We start from the raw sequence: 12334 nt of genomic DNA, 5'->3' as shown, positions 1-12334 counted from the left end.
CCTGCACTTGGATTCAATTTTTTATTCAGTTTCAATTTAATATATTGGTTAAAAATGACTGGCCAGTCAAAGTTACAAAATCATGTGCATTGTTGCATTTCACACAAGAAAATGTCAGTTTTTTTTTTATATCTATAGATATATCTTACATCTAAAGGGTTTTAATTGTCCCTTAGTATGAATTGGGAAATGTAAGTTTTCAAGGGCACAGATATGACTGTTGGGGATTTTGAAACATGTGGAGAAAACCTTTAATAATTTAATTTAGTGGAAGAAATCCAGTGGAGTAGCCCTTAAGTAAGCCAAAATAAGGTCTTCAACTTCAAACCTTTTGTTGTTGTTGTTTTGGGAAACCAGCACAAGGAAAAAAACCAAAACAGCATTATAATTACTAATGTTTCTTTGTACGTATCTTTACATGCAGGAAAATTAATCAAGTCACAAAAACATTTACACAGGGAAAAGGCCGAGATATAAAACAATTAAGCAACACCGTGGTTGGTAGCTGTACCATTAACAGAACTTCTTCACTACTTGTCAATCTTTTATTGTATCAGGGTTTAGTGCTGTAATAGTTTTTACATGAAACAAATTGTTTCAGAGTAGAAATCACTTGGTCAAATGTATCCTTTTTAATAAAACCAAGTCAATGCAAGTACATCCTGCTCATCTGTGCATAAATCTTACCTCCAAGCAAAAGATTTCAAAAAACTGTTCTTATCCGTTCACCAACCTTTCAGCTTACTGGTTTCAGGTTCACATCCAACACATCTGATAACCCCCATCTCTTGGTCATTACTTGGCTTTAGATGAAGACACATCAAAAATTTAAGCAATTACAAATTGGACCAGATTGCACAAAATGACCCAGGTTTTTGGCTTTAAACATAACTGCAGTACAAGAATGGCTAACTAGAGAAACTGAGGAGCTGATGAAGTCATCTCTCAATAGATGCAGCTGATACACCTAAATGGATATAGTCATTCCTGGGAGCAATAAAAAAGACCATGAATGAACTGGTCTTAAGGCTTAGAATAAGACAAAATGAAGTGGCAAGTGATTATTTAGTCCTTATGAAATGCCTTGACGTCAAGACGGCTTCACAAGCGTTGCTATTTTCAAGGTAAAATTCTTTGTGAATGGAGAGCCAGTTTTTTCCATTAACTATCTAGCCTTGAAAGAATCTCTCTAAGACTGATTTAGTTGAATGTGAATCTTTCAGGCATTAAATACCACCTTTGGTCCAAAATATATAACCCTGCATAATGATCTATTCAAATTTAGAAATGTATTTTGCCATACTTGCACTACATTAAAAAAAAGTCAAAATGCAGTTTAAATAATCATTCCAATATAACTGCAATATAATAGTAGAGGTCTTTTAGTTGACAACACCAAAAAGAATCATCTCTTAACAAATGGCTTCATAGCAGATTTTATTACATGGGGATCTCTGTAATTCAAAGAATCATCACAGTCAAGTCGACAGGGCCTATCAAAATCAAACCCCCAATGAAGTCTGCTTTTTTACGATCTCCTAACATTATCATGAACGCAGTTTCTTAATTACTCGTCCTTAAATGCCACCCCCTCCCCCCAGAAATTGAAAAGACCACTAAAACAAAATTTGTATACCCTTTTCAAATAATATAAACTAAGGTTTTCAATATGCCAAAAAGTTTGCAAAAAGAACATCAAACATAGAAGCCTGAAACAAGAGTTCCTGATTAAAACTGTCCAGTGTAATCTTCCAAAGCCAGATCTTACATTTTCACACTGATACCCTTCTGGTAAAACGGCCCCTTCATGCTGTTAAGCATGCAAAACTTTTTTAAAATCAACTCTCTTCTTGAACACTTTCTCCCACATTAACCTCTACATTAGAAGTTTGTTCAGTCTTTGGTGATTCTACTACATTGGGTATTGTTTCAACATCATTTTCTGAGCTAGAGGTCAAAACTTTTAAGTTATTATTTTTTACTAAAAGTTCATTTTCCTGCTCATCCACTGTAGCATGTGTATTGTCATGTACTATGGGAGCAGCATTTTCCTGTGATGTAGGTGCAGCAATTTCTTGACTTTGATTGTTATTGTTCTGGATTTCATTGTCAAAGTGTTGTTTGTTTTCTTGTTTATTTGCTGCTTCATTGTCATCCTCTGGTTTTGTATCAAAACCCCATCTGCTTCTCCTTTTTTCAATTTTATCTCCGTCCCTTTGATCTCTATCTGAATGCTCCCTCTCTCTTTCAGACCGATCTCTGTCTCTGTTAGACCTATCCCTTTCATGCCTATCCCTTTCCCTGTCTGGTCTATCTCTATCTCCTCTATCACTATCTCTCCTACTATCTCGTCTGGAATTATGATGGCGATCTCTATCCCTATCCCAATCTCTATCACGATTCCAACTGTCATGTCTGTCTCTATCTCTTGAATCATTTCTGTCACGAGAAAATCTGTCCCTGCCTTGTCTGTCTTCTCTTTGTTCATGCCTCAAGTCTCTATTATCATTCCCTCCTCTAAAATCTGAATTTCTATCTCCTCCCCAGCGTTGTGACTTCTCTCTGTTGAAATGATCCTCCTCTGGTCTATGATCCAATGGAAACTGATCCTCTCTAGAATTTCCATTGAATCCCTGAAGAGGTGGGTCAAACGTTCCAGGACCATCTATAGCACCAGGCTGGCTTGGACCACGGAATCCTAACGTAGGACGACTCTGAAATCCCATACCTCCAAACCTGGGGGGAAAGATACCCTGTTGCGGGGGGCCTCCAATTCTGAGACCAGGAGGTCCAAATCGTTGTTGCATCAGTGAAGGTATTCCACCAGGCCTTGAGGCCATTACCATTGGGTTCATACCCATAGGACCCCCTAATCTGGGCCTCATATCTCCCATCTGTCCTCTGGGTCCCATGTCTGGTCCAGAGAGACGTGGAGGGCCTAGATCTGGACCTGGCAATCGCTGGAGGCCTCCCATATCTGGAGCTTGGTGTCTCTGAGGGCCCATATCAGGTGCCATTGGTCTCTGTGGACTCATCTCAGGTCCAGGATGTCTTGGCAAGCCTCGGTCAGGTGGACCAATAAGCCTGGGAAGTCCCAAGTTAGGCCCAGGATGTCTCTGAGGTGGAGGCCCAGCATCTGGTCCAAGGTGACGCTGAGGACCCATGTCAGGACCTGGATGTCTCTGTGGGGAGACATCTGGCCCTCCAGGACGTAAAAGTGATCCTCCTGGACCAGGAAATCTCTGCTGGCCCACATCAGGACCCATTCCTCTGACAGGGTTAATATCTGGCCCAGGCAGTCTGGGTTGACTGCCACCTGGACCAATGGATTGTCCTGGGAACCTGGGTCCTACCATGTTACTTCCTCCTCTGGGACTTAAATCTGGTCTTAATAGGTTCCCAGGAATAATACCTCTAGGTCTAAAGTCTCCCTGCCCTGAAGGCCTAGGTTCTCCAGGACCCCTGGAAAGAGGACTAGAGTCAGGTCTTGGGGCTCTGAGACCTATCACACCAATTCCCATTACAGGTTGCTGGTGACTTAAAGACTGCCCTTGAAAATGATTTGGTTTGTTGTAAGCAGATTCACTCTGATCATGATCATCATCCTCAATCTCCATGTCCATGTCTTGAGGTTGCTGCTGAGGTTGCTGGGGCTTTGGAATACTGGTTTGACCAGTGAAACTTTGCAGTACCTCGGAAATAGATTTCCCTGACTGTGGTCCATTGCTGGCACCTGGGGGGCCACCCTGGGGACCACCACCCATCGCCCCTGAGACTCCTGGGGGTGGCTTTGACATGTCAAACCCTGGAGGTGGCATACCAAAGTTGGGCATATTAGGCATGCCAGGTAACCTGGGTCTTGGTGGTGCCATCATACCAGGAGTGGAGGTGTTGGCCACTGCTGTAATGGAGGCAGAGTTGGCTACTATGTTTTGTATGGCCTGTGCTAACTGATTGCTTCCCCCTACACCTGCTCTTCCGGGCACTGTGCTAGATGGTTGCATGTTAAGCTAGAACAAAAAATATACAGAATGTAATTTTTGCTTTAAATATGGTGCACACTGGAACCAAAAGCTCACCTTGCATCATCAAGAGACAATCAAGTTTTATTTCATTTATTATAGTTTACCCCACTTGAAGAAATGCCATAAAGATTGAATATATATATCACAATTAATAGACAGGGAATCTACTCAATGAGGAGAAACACTGAGTCAGCATTTCCATCTCTAAGCATTTTTTAACTAAATTTCATATACTTATGAACAGGTATCACACTATAGCATAGCATACCTGAGCCTGGGCTGCAGATGTTGGAGGTTCTGGCTTGTTAGGGTCTACTGGGGGCATACTGGGGAGTGGCGGTGCACCTGGCATGGCTGCTGGGACCCCAGGGGGGAGAGGGGGCATCATGTGTGGCATCATCATGGGTAACATGCCTGGCACCATTGGAGGCATCATACCTACAACAAAATTTGGAAAGCTCATGAAAGATTTGCATATAGGCTAGCACATATCAATCAAATCAACAACATTAATAAAGTATTAAGTTCAACTTATTGATCAAAAAAAATTTCATAACCATTGATAATGATTACATACAACGGTGCACTGGATATTTTTAGTCGATTCAATTCTGAAACTCAAGCAAAACAAGCTGTCACCTCTCACCAAGACCAGCACTAGTCATATTTAATAAATTCTATTATTGCAAAATAAATACAGTAACAGTAACTGAAGCTCCCTACTTACCCATTAAAGTTGGTGGGAACTGGGGAGCTGTAGGCATTGCAGATGGACCAAGATTAAACTGGGAGCTGGGAGTTCCCATATTTTCTAATGGAGTCCCCATGCTGTCCTCGTCTGTGTTTGTTTTGGCACCTGAAAGACAGAAATTTGTATTCTGTTACAGACTCGAGCTTATACAACATGGGAGACATTTGCTATCATTGTCACATTTCAAATAATAGGGAAATGTGCATAGCAATAACAGAATTTAGGTGAAGTATGTACGGACATACTCTGAACAAACTGTCAAATTTCTCTACTTCAAAAGCAGGTCAACCTGTATACTTCTCAAAGACATCCATCTCAACAATTACCAAAACAATGCATTTCTGAAATGCACCTTTAAGGTTTTCAGGTAAGGTCTCTTCATCAATTAGACCTCCCTCTGCTGCCTCTGACAGGTCCTCAGGGAGCTTGTTCCATGGAATGTATGTGACTCCCAACTCCTTGTCCCAATACTCATTCAGACGGCACTGCTTGATACCTTTACCTGGAGCCCAGTCAGTCTAAAATTGGCGGAAAAAAAGTAAGACAAAACAGTAAGATGTGTCAACATTAATAATGTTCAATATCCAGTTTTTGAAATTAGCTAAGTTTTTTACTTCTCAAAAAATGCTGTGGTAACTGTATTGTACATTTTGTGAAGCTGTTAACAAGTAAATTACTAACTTGTGGTCATAAGCCTCAACCAAACAATCTCTGAAAATATTTTAACAGTTAACTTAAATGGGTCTTCTCTTTACTTACAAAACTATATCACATCTAACTAAAAGATGTGCTTTAATCAATATCACGCCTTTATCTTTAATTCTTCCCATACCTTTAAAGCACTACCATTAATCTTTATTCCTTTCAGTTTCTCTACTGCCCTGGAGGCCTCTTTTCTTCCATTTAGGCATACAAATGCACAGCCTCTGGGTGGTATCATCTATAGAAATGAAAATGCAGATGTTCATAATTTTTTTTTATTTGTTTCGTTGCAACTGTTATACAACATATTCAGTATTTTTCTGCAGCATATGCATACTTAATTATGCAAACAAATTTTTTTAATACAAATGCGAAACAAAAAAATTAAGAAAAAATAATTTTTACATTTATTGATGTAACTTGTCCATAGTTTTCAACCACTTCTCGGAGTTCCTCTTCTGTAGTGTTTTTGGCAATATGTCCAATAAATAAGGTGGTGGAACAAACTGAAAGGAGGAAATTCACAGAGCCACTGAGCCTAAAAAGTTTTTATAAACAAAAAACTTGAGTGATGTCATTGGGTTTAATAGACAACAATTACTTTTATGTACTTAAGGGTAAAAAAAAAGACATTTTACACATAATTTTTTTTAATTACCCAAAATAGTAAAGACTACTTACTAGCAAGGTGCTTTTCTCTAACAGGTGGTAAACCTTTCTTTCTTCTTTCACGGTCACGTTCTCTATCCCTCTTTTCCTTTTCTCTTTCCCTGGACCTAATGTGGATATTATCAAAACAGTCATTACTATTTTATATTCCAAAAGCTGTCACACCTGTGCTATTTAGTTTTCAAATACAAAATGAACAAAAAGCTATGCAGCTCATTAGGCCAAGAGAAAACAAAGCTATTGGAACTGATGGTTATCAGTTTCAGAAGAAGCCCTAAGGCAAATTCTATGAGCAATTTCCAAAATTAAGCTTCATTTTAAGCACTAACCTTGATCTACGATGTCCTTTTGATCTTGAACGTGACCGAGATCTAGAACGTTTTCTCCTTTCTCTTGACCTTGATCTTTTTTTCCTCTTTCTATTGGGTGACCTAACATGACATCAAAACAAAGTTTATTGCATAAAACTATAATTAAGCAATAATAAAGTGATGTGCAATAGAAAGTTAAACATACGAGTGCTTTAATAGCAAAATGTGTCAGGATACTCCCTTCACATATCAGATGCTTTACATATCCCATTATGCACAAAAATTAATTAAAACAATTTCAGAAAGTTATACCACCTTGATCTGTCTCTTGACCTCCGTCGCCTTTTGTCCTCCCTACTAGAAGATTGATGTTCACCAGGTAAAGGGGGCTCACCACGCGTTGCAGCTGTTCCATCTGACACCTACAAGAACAAATAGAGAACTAAACAGCAAAGCTGACAAATATACAGACACCATACAGGAAACAAGGCAGCAAAGCTGACAAATGTTCAGATGTTCAGATGAAAAGACTGCACCAAATAATGTTTTAGTCAATTTTGATGCACTATTAAGTTTTAAAACAGCATAATCACTCTCCCCTCTTACATAATGTACTACAGGTAACATGGACATTGAAAAGCAAATAATTTGGTTTCATCAGCTATAAAAACCACTAAAAATGCTGATGTGTGGGAAAAAAAAAAAAACAATCATGCCGATTTTCGGAAACATCCTGCCTCTTTGCCAAACAAAGCCACTCAGTAAATTAACAGTAAAACAAAAATATGGTTTGGCACCAAAATTGTGCAGAAAAAAAAAACAAAAGAGAATAATTACCGTAAATGTGAACGTATCATGCCGATTTTCAAAAGCAACCTGCTTCTTTACCAAACAAAGCAACTCAGTAAATTTAAAGTAAAACAAAAATACGGTTTGGCAGTTATGGGGCATGTGTCAGACAGCGACTACACAGACAGACAGACCGATCATTGTCTGTACATAATAAAAAACAAGTCACTTCCAGGTGTTCTTATCTGACGCAATTGGCACAACTACACAATACAATTACATAGGTACGTTACACTTGATCTTACTCTCTCTCTCTCTCTCTCTCTCTCACACACACACACACACACACACACACACACACACACACACACACACACACACACACACACACACACACACACACACACACATTCTCATTATGCAATAATACCGATTTCAGATTTACATTTAAGAAGTACATACCTGATTAAAACTAGAGTCCTGAGAATCATGGCTTTGCATGATCTGTTGGTCAAATTCTTCTTGTTGTTGTTGCAACATCTGCTGTCTCATTTCTTCTTGTTGGAGCTCAGTGCGGAGTTGCTCTGTCTTCTGAAGTGTCTGGGACATCTGTTGGATCTGCTGTAATACTGTTGGGTCATTAAGTATGCTTTGTACATTGCTGCAACAGACAAAAACAGTATCACATTTTGTTATCCATTAATTTGTTAAACTGAATTTATGTGTTTTGTTTTTACAATATTTTGTTGGTAAATAAATCACTCACTTGTGGTCATTTGTCTGGGCAAAAATATTCTTAATAGGGATCACACTATTTAAGTATTTTCACACTTAAAACATTTCTTTAAAAACTCTTGAAAAAGACGTAATAACACATAATTGTCCATACCATAATAAAAATAATATCAATTTACCCTATGCCTGAATTATTTGGCGTTACTGAAGGTTTCTTTTCTTCTTCTTCATCACTTTCACCATAATCAAAATCTAACAACTTCTGCAAATAATAATAATAATAATAATAATAATAATAATAATAATAATAATACAGCAATCCTAAATGCTTTTCAACTAACATGTTAAGAGCATTAGGAATGTCTTATATATAAATTGAAGAAAGCTGTGAAACAGAATCAAATAGACATATACCCAGAAACCCAAGTTATCAATGAATTGCTTTACACCCACACACATATATATATATGGTATGATTCCCTAAAAACTGTACAACAAATCTATAATGCTTTAGCAAAACTGGAGCTCTTACTTTATTGAAACCTGAATCCTGAGCCTGAGGGGATTTATTCAGCAAAGTCTGTGTGAGAACAGTGATCTGAGCAAGTAAATTACTGTCCATTAGTGCTTGCTGCTGTTGTGCTGTCTGTGCTTGCCCCAATAGGTGGCTCTGCTGGACAAGTTGATGTTGCAAAGATTGAAGCTGCTCCAGCTGAGCTGCCTGATCTGACAGACTTCCAGACTAAAACAAATGGTTATCATTTGAAAAACTCTGAAAAAAGTCACTCAACTTTTAATTTTTGAGCTGATAAGAATAAGAACATATGGAAGACTTGATTCATACTACCATGAAGTGAAAAGTAAAACTGAAAAACACTTATCACATGAAAAAGTATGCTTAAACAATTCAAGTCCTACATTCAAAATATGGCTTCAAACAAAGGTATAATTTCTTCTAAGAAAAAGAAAGATACAATAATCTACCTGCTGAGAAGCATGTATCAATTCAGTCACTGTCTTCAGCATGTCAGAATTGTCAGCAGCAGCAGCCTGCCATCCTGTCCAGCCCCCTGCTCCCTGCTGTTGTCCCTCTCCCTCACCACTATGGTTCCCCTCCTGTGCTGGGGGTTCCAGCTCTGCCTTGGGTTCCACAGGTGGCTTACTTTGCTGCTTCTGAGATGAATTCTTGGCCAACATGTTTTCAACAGCTTGCTGGGCTGAATGTCAAACAAAATATCCAGTAGAGATGTTTTCAACATAATCAGTATACATTTCTCTTCTGATAATTGAATATTATGTGAGTTAACTAATACTTTCAAAAAACTGGTTAATACTATAGTACTGGAAAGTTGCAGTTTTCTTCAGCAACTTTTGAGGAGCCAAAACAGATGATACAACAGTTATAAGGAAATCATTGGAACCACTGTAGGTCCAAAAGATCTTGTATAAAAACTTTTCAGGTCCTCCCAAACCTGTATAGGTCAAAATCAAGTTATTGATACCATTTTATAAATATTAGCCTAACAATTATTTGCTATAACACCAAGGGTTTAGCCAGCAAGCCAACCAGCTGCTCCTGGACAACCTGTTTGAGCAGAGGCTGTTTAATGACCTGACAACTTGATAAAATTTTCACTTACCCATGATGTGGGGACATAAAAGGGAGTAGCTCAATGTCACAACTCATATTTTCGTTAAAATGAATGTTAAATTATTAGATTTTAAAAATACAAATCAAAATTTAAAATTTCTATTTATCCCATTCTGTTTTGTAAAGAACATCTTGTTACACTACTACTTGTTAGACTAGAGGACAGGCATAATCATCACTCTTTCCAGTCCTTTGATTTTTTATTGGTCAAATACAATAAAACCGACAGTTTCCCCCATGACTGACACATGTTAATCTAGAAATAAACAAGTAAGGCCATACCTGAGGCCAGAGCTTGCGGATTATTTGGATCAACAGCCATATCCAATAAAGGCTGGATGACTTCAACAGGGAAAACATTATTCTTTTGCCACAGGTTGAGTACTCTGACAATTTTGCTCTAAAACAGATGATAGAAATGAAAATGAAACAATTACACAAAAAATAAACCCTGGCATTATTTTAAAAAATTAATTTCATAGAACGTTGGTTTATTCATTTATAAAACTACACAATAAATCAAAGGACAGACGTTGGAAACTTCTAACATTTGTCCAAAAGAAAGAATTTCTGTTATAAAATAAAACTTTACATGACAAAAAGCCAAAGATGCAAATTACAACACAACAACATTTACATTAAAACTGTGCATGGTAGATATGAAAAGTATATAAACTTACCCTTTCATCTGGGGGACATTTAAAGAGATGTTGAAAAGTGGCGATAAGGTTCTTGGTAAACCTTGGGACAAAGACGTCCTTGTCAGGGCTGAATTGGTGACGGGACTGCCTTACAATGGAGTCTACTACATACAAGCCAGGCACCTTGTATTCAGGACGACACTGAAAATAAGCCAACAGTTTTTCTATAAAACAAGAAATGTATATCTTATTGCTAAAAAGAAGCCTTTTTCTGATCCTTCACACACTCAAAATTCCTGAACATTTTACCACCAAACTTATGGAAATGCATTGGTCAGTAACTTTTACTATTTCAATATCAAACTAATCTTTAAAAATGTCCATGTATAATAAAGAGGAACCTTACTTCATTCTTAATTTGGAGTAAAAGATAAAAAGATATCCATGAAATCTTTTGCAAAATAACTCTTGTTAAAGACTCATTTTCACAAACACAACCTACCTTTTGAACAAACTTTTCAACACTTTGAACAATGTGCTTATAAAACTTTATTCCCTTAATGGCTGCCTTTGTAACTGCTGCCATTTTTGCCCTAGATATGGGCGGCTTGGTCTCATACAAAGATGATAACTAAAAAGAAAAAAGCACAAACATGCATATTAAGGTATTACCTCAGCTAGTTATTTCAATGATTCTGTAACATAAAATTGACCAGATAGCTATCAGCCACCATTAATCTGAAACTTTTCTGTGCTCTCATTTCATAGAAAAAAACATTAACGTACTGATGACAAAATTTCTCGATGTAGTAAGATGTCTTAAAATATACATGTAATCAAAGTCATGTTTGAACCATCATTAAACAGACTGCCAGATAAAATATACAAAATGCCTACATATCAATTTTAAAAAAACAGAGAATCTGGAAAAGGAAAAGAAAAACAAAAATGTACAGCTGTACAATAGCAAGATTAGATTTTCTTACATGTGAAACTTCACTTACAAGTTTTGAATATTATAGCAGATGGTCTTCAAGATTTTTTCCCCCAAATAGCACAACTATAGACAGACAGTTTAATACTTAACTCCTAGCATGAGGGAATATTTTTGCTTTCTGATACATCTTAAGGAAAACTGTTGGCTGCTTCATGGTGTGGTAGTGTGATAATTCCCAAGGTTTGTATATATATAGAGAGGTAGTGATAGGCAATACTTTATACTTTGACATACCACACCTCCTATGCTATCTTTTCAAATACAATTAAAAAGTATGACAAATCTATCAAGCATGTGCTCATCACTTTTTGGGCATGTACTTCATATGTGAAAGCATGTAAGATAAAGCTGCACATAGCTGTAAAATAGCATCCAGCTATCATCAGCTCCATTCCAGGAATCAATTGGTTTTTCAGCAGAGTGAGTTGAGGGATAAGCAAAATAATTTAGGGCCGTTGTTACCTGAAAGTTATTTTACAGCTATGTATATTTGTATTGTTGTTGTGTTGCATATTTATTATGCATGAAGAAAAAGTATAACCACACGCACGCACGCGCGCGCGCGCACACACACACGTCTTCACAACTCGAGACCGACTTGCATATGAACCAAAAAGGCCTGGTAAATATGTTACGAATGGTAATGAAATCTAAGAATGAGGTTTTTTAAAAATAAATCGTATCCAGATATGACAAAAAACGTGGCTGCAAACATAACTCACAAACATAACGTTCCTATATTTAATGCAATTTTTGAAAGAAAAGTTCATTTACTAGTCGCCTGAATGTACAAGTGCGAAACGCCTATCTAAACTATTAAAATGCGAATCTGACAAGACAAACCTCATTGTTGAATGCTCTGACTGCTTCCATTTTCTATGTTGTTTATATTTATATCCCAGATAAGTTTATAAAACAAAACACCGGGGCGACAAAGGACTCAACACAGCATGGCCCTGTGGCGTGGATCCATCATGGCGACTAAGGCATCCCATAATTTCTGCAAATAATTGTAACCAACATTTCTATTGGTCAAATTAAATAGGTCATCCAATCAATGTTT

The 12334-nt window shown here is 37.5% G+C and overlaps 1 protein-coding gene across 1 annotated transcript; it reads right to left on the bottom strand.

Moving 5' to 3' along the window:
- Positions 1–531: 531 nt before the first annotated feature.
- Positions 532–12286, bottom strand: LOC106155037 (uncharacterized). Its single transcript, XM_086999014.1, has 17 exons — positions 12115–12286; positions 10777–10905; positions 10314–10475; positions 9916–10033; positions 8967–9199; positions 8515–8724; positions 8162–8244; positions 7710–7908; positions 6774–6880; positions 6477–6578; positions 6160–6254; positions 5884–5984; positions 5609–5716; positions 5129–5294; positions 4753–4881; positions 4294–4463; positions 532–4010 (listed from the first exon to the last, which is right to left on the bottom strand). The coding sequence occupies exons 1-17, from the start codon at positions 12142–12144 to the stop codon at positions 1839–1841; spliced, it is 4314 nt and encodes a 1437-aa protein (XP_086855140.1). The 5' UTR covers positions 12145–12286; the 3' UTR covers positions 532–1838.
- Positions 12287–12334: the final 48 nt, after the last annotated feature.

This window comes from Lingula anatina, chromosome 1 (genome assembly GCF_051362555.1).
Source record: "Lingula anatina isolate TDL-2025a chromosome 1, LinAna3.0, whole genome shotgun sequence".
Taxonomy (NCBI): Eukaryota; Metazoa; Brachiopoda; class Lingulata; order Lingulida; family Lingulidae; genus Lingula; species Lingula anatina.
Note: the sequence above shows the minus strand (reverse complement) of the source record. Positions and strands in the feature narration are given on the sequence as shown.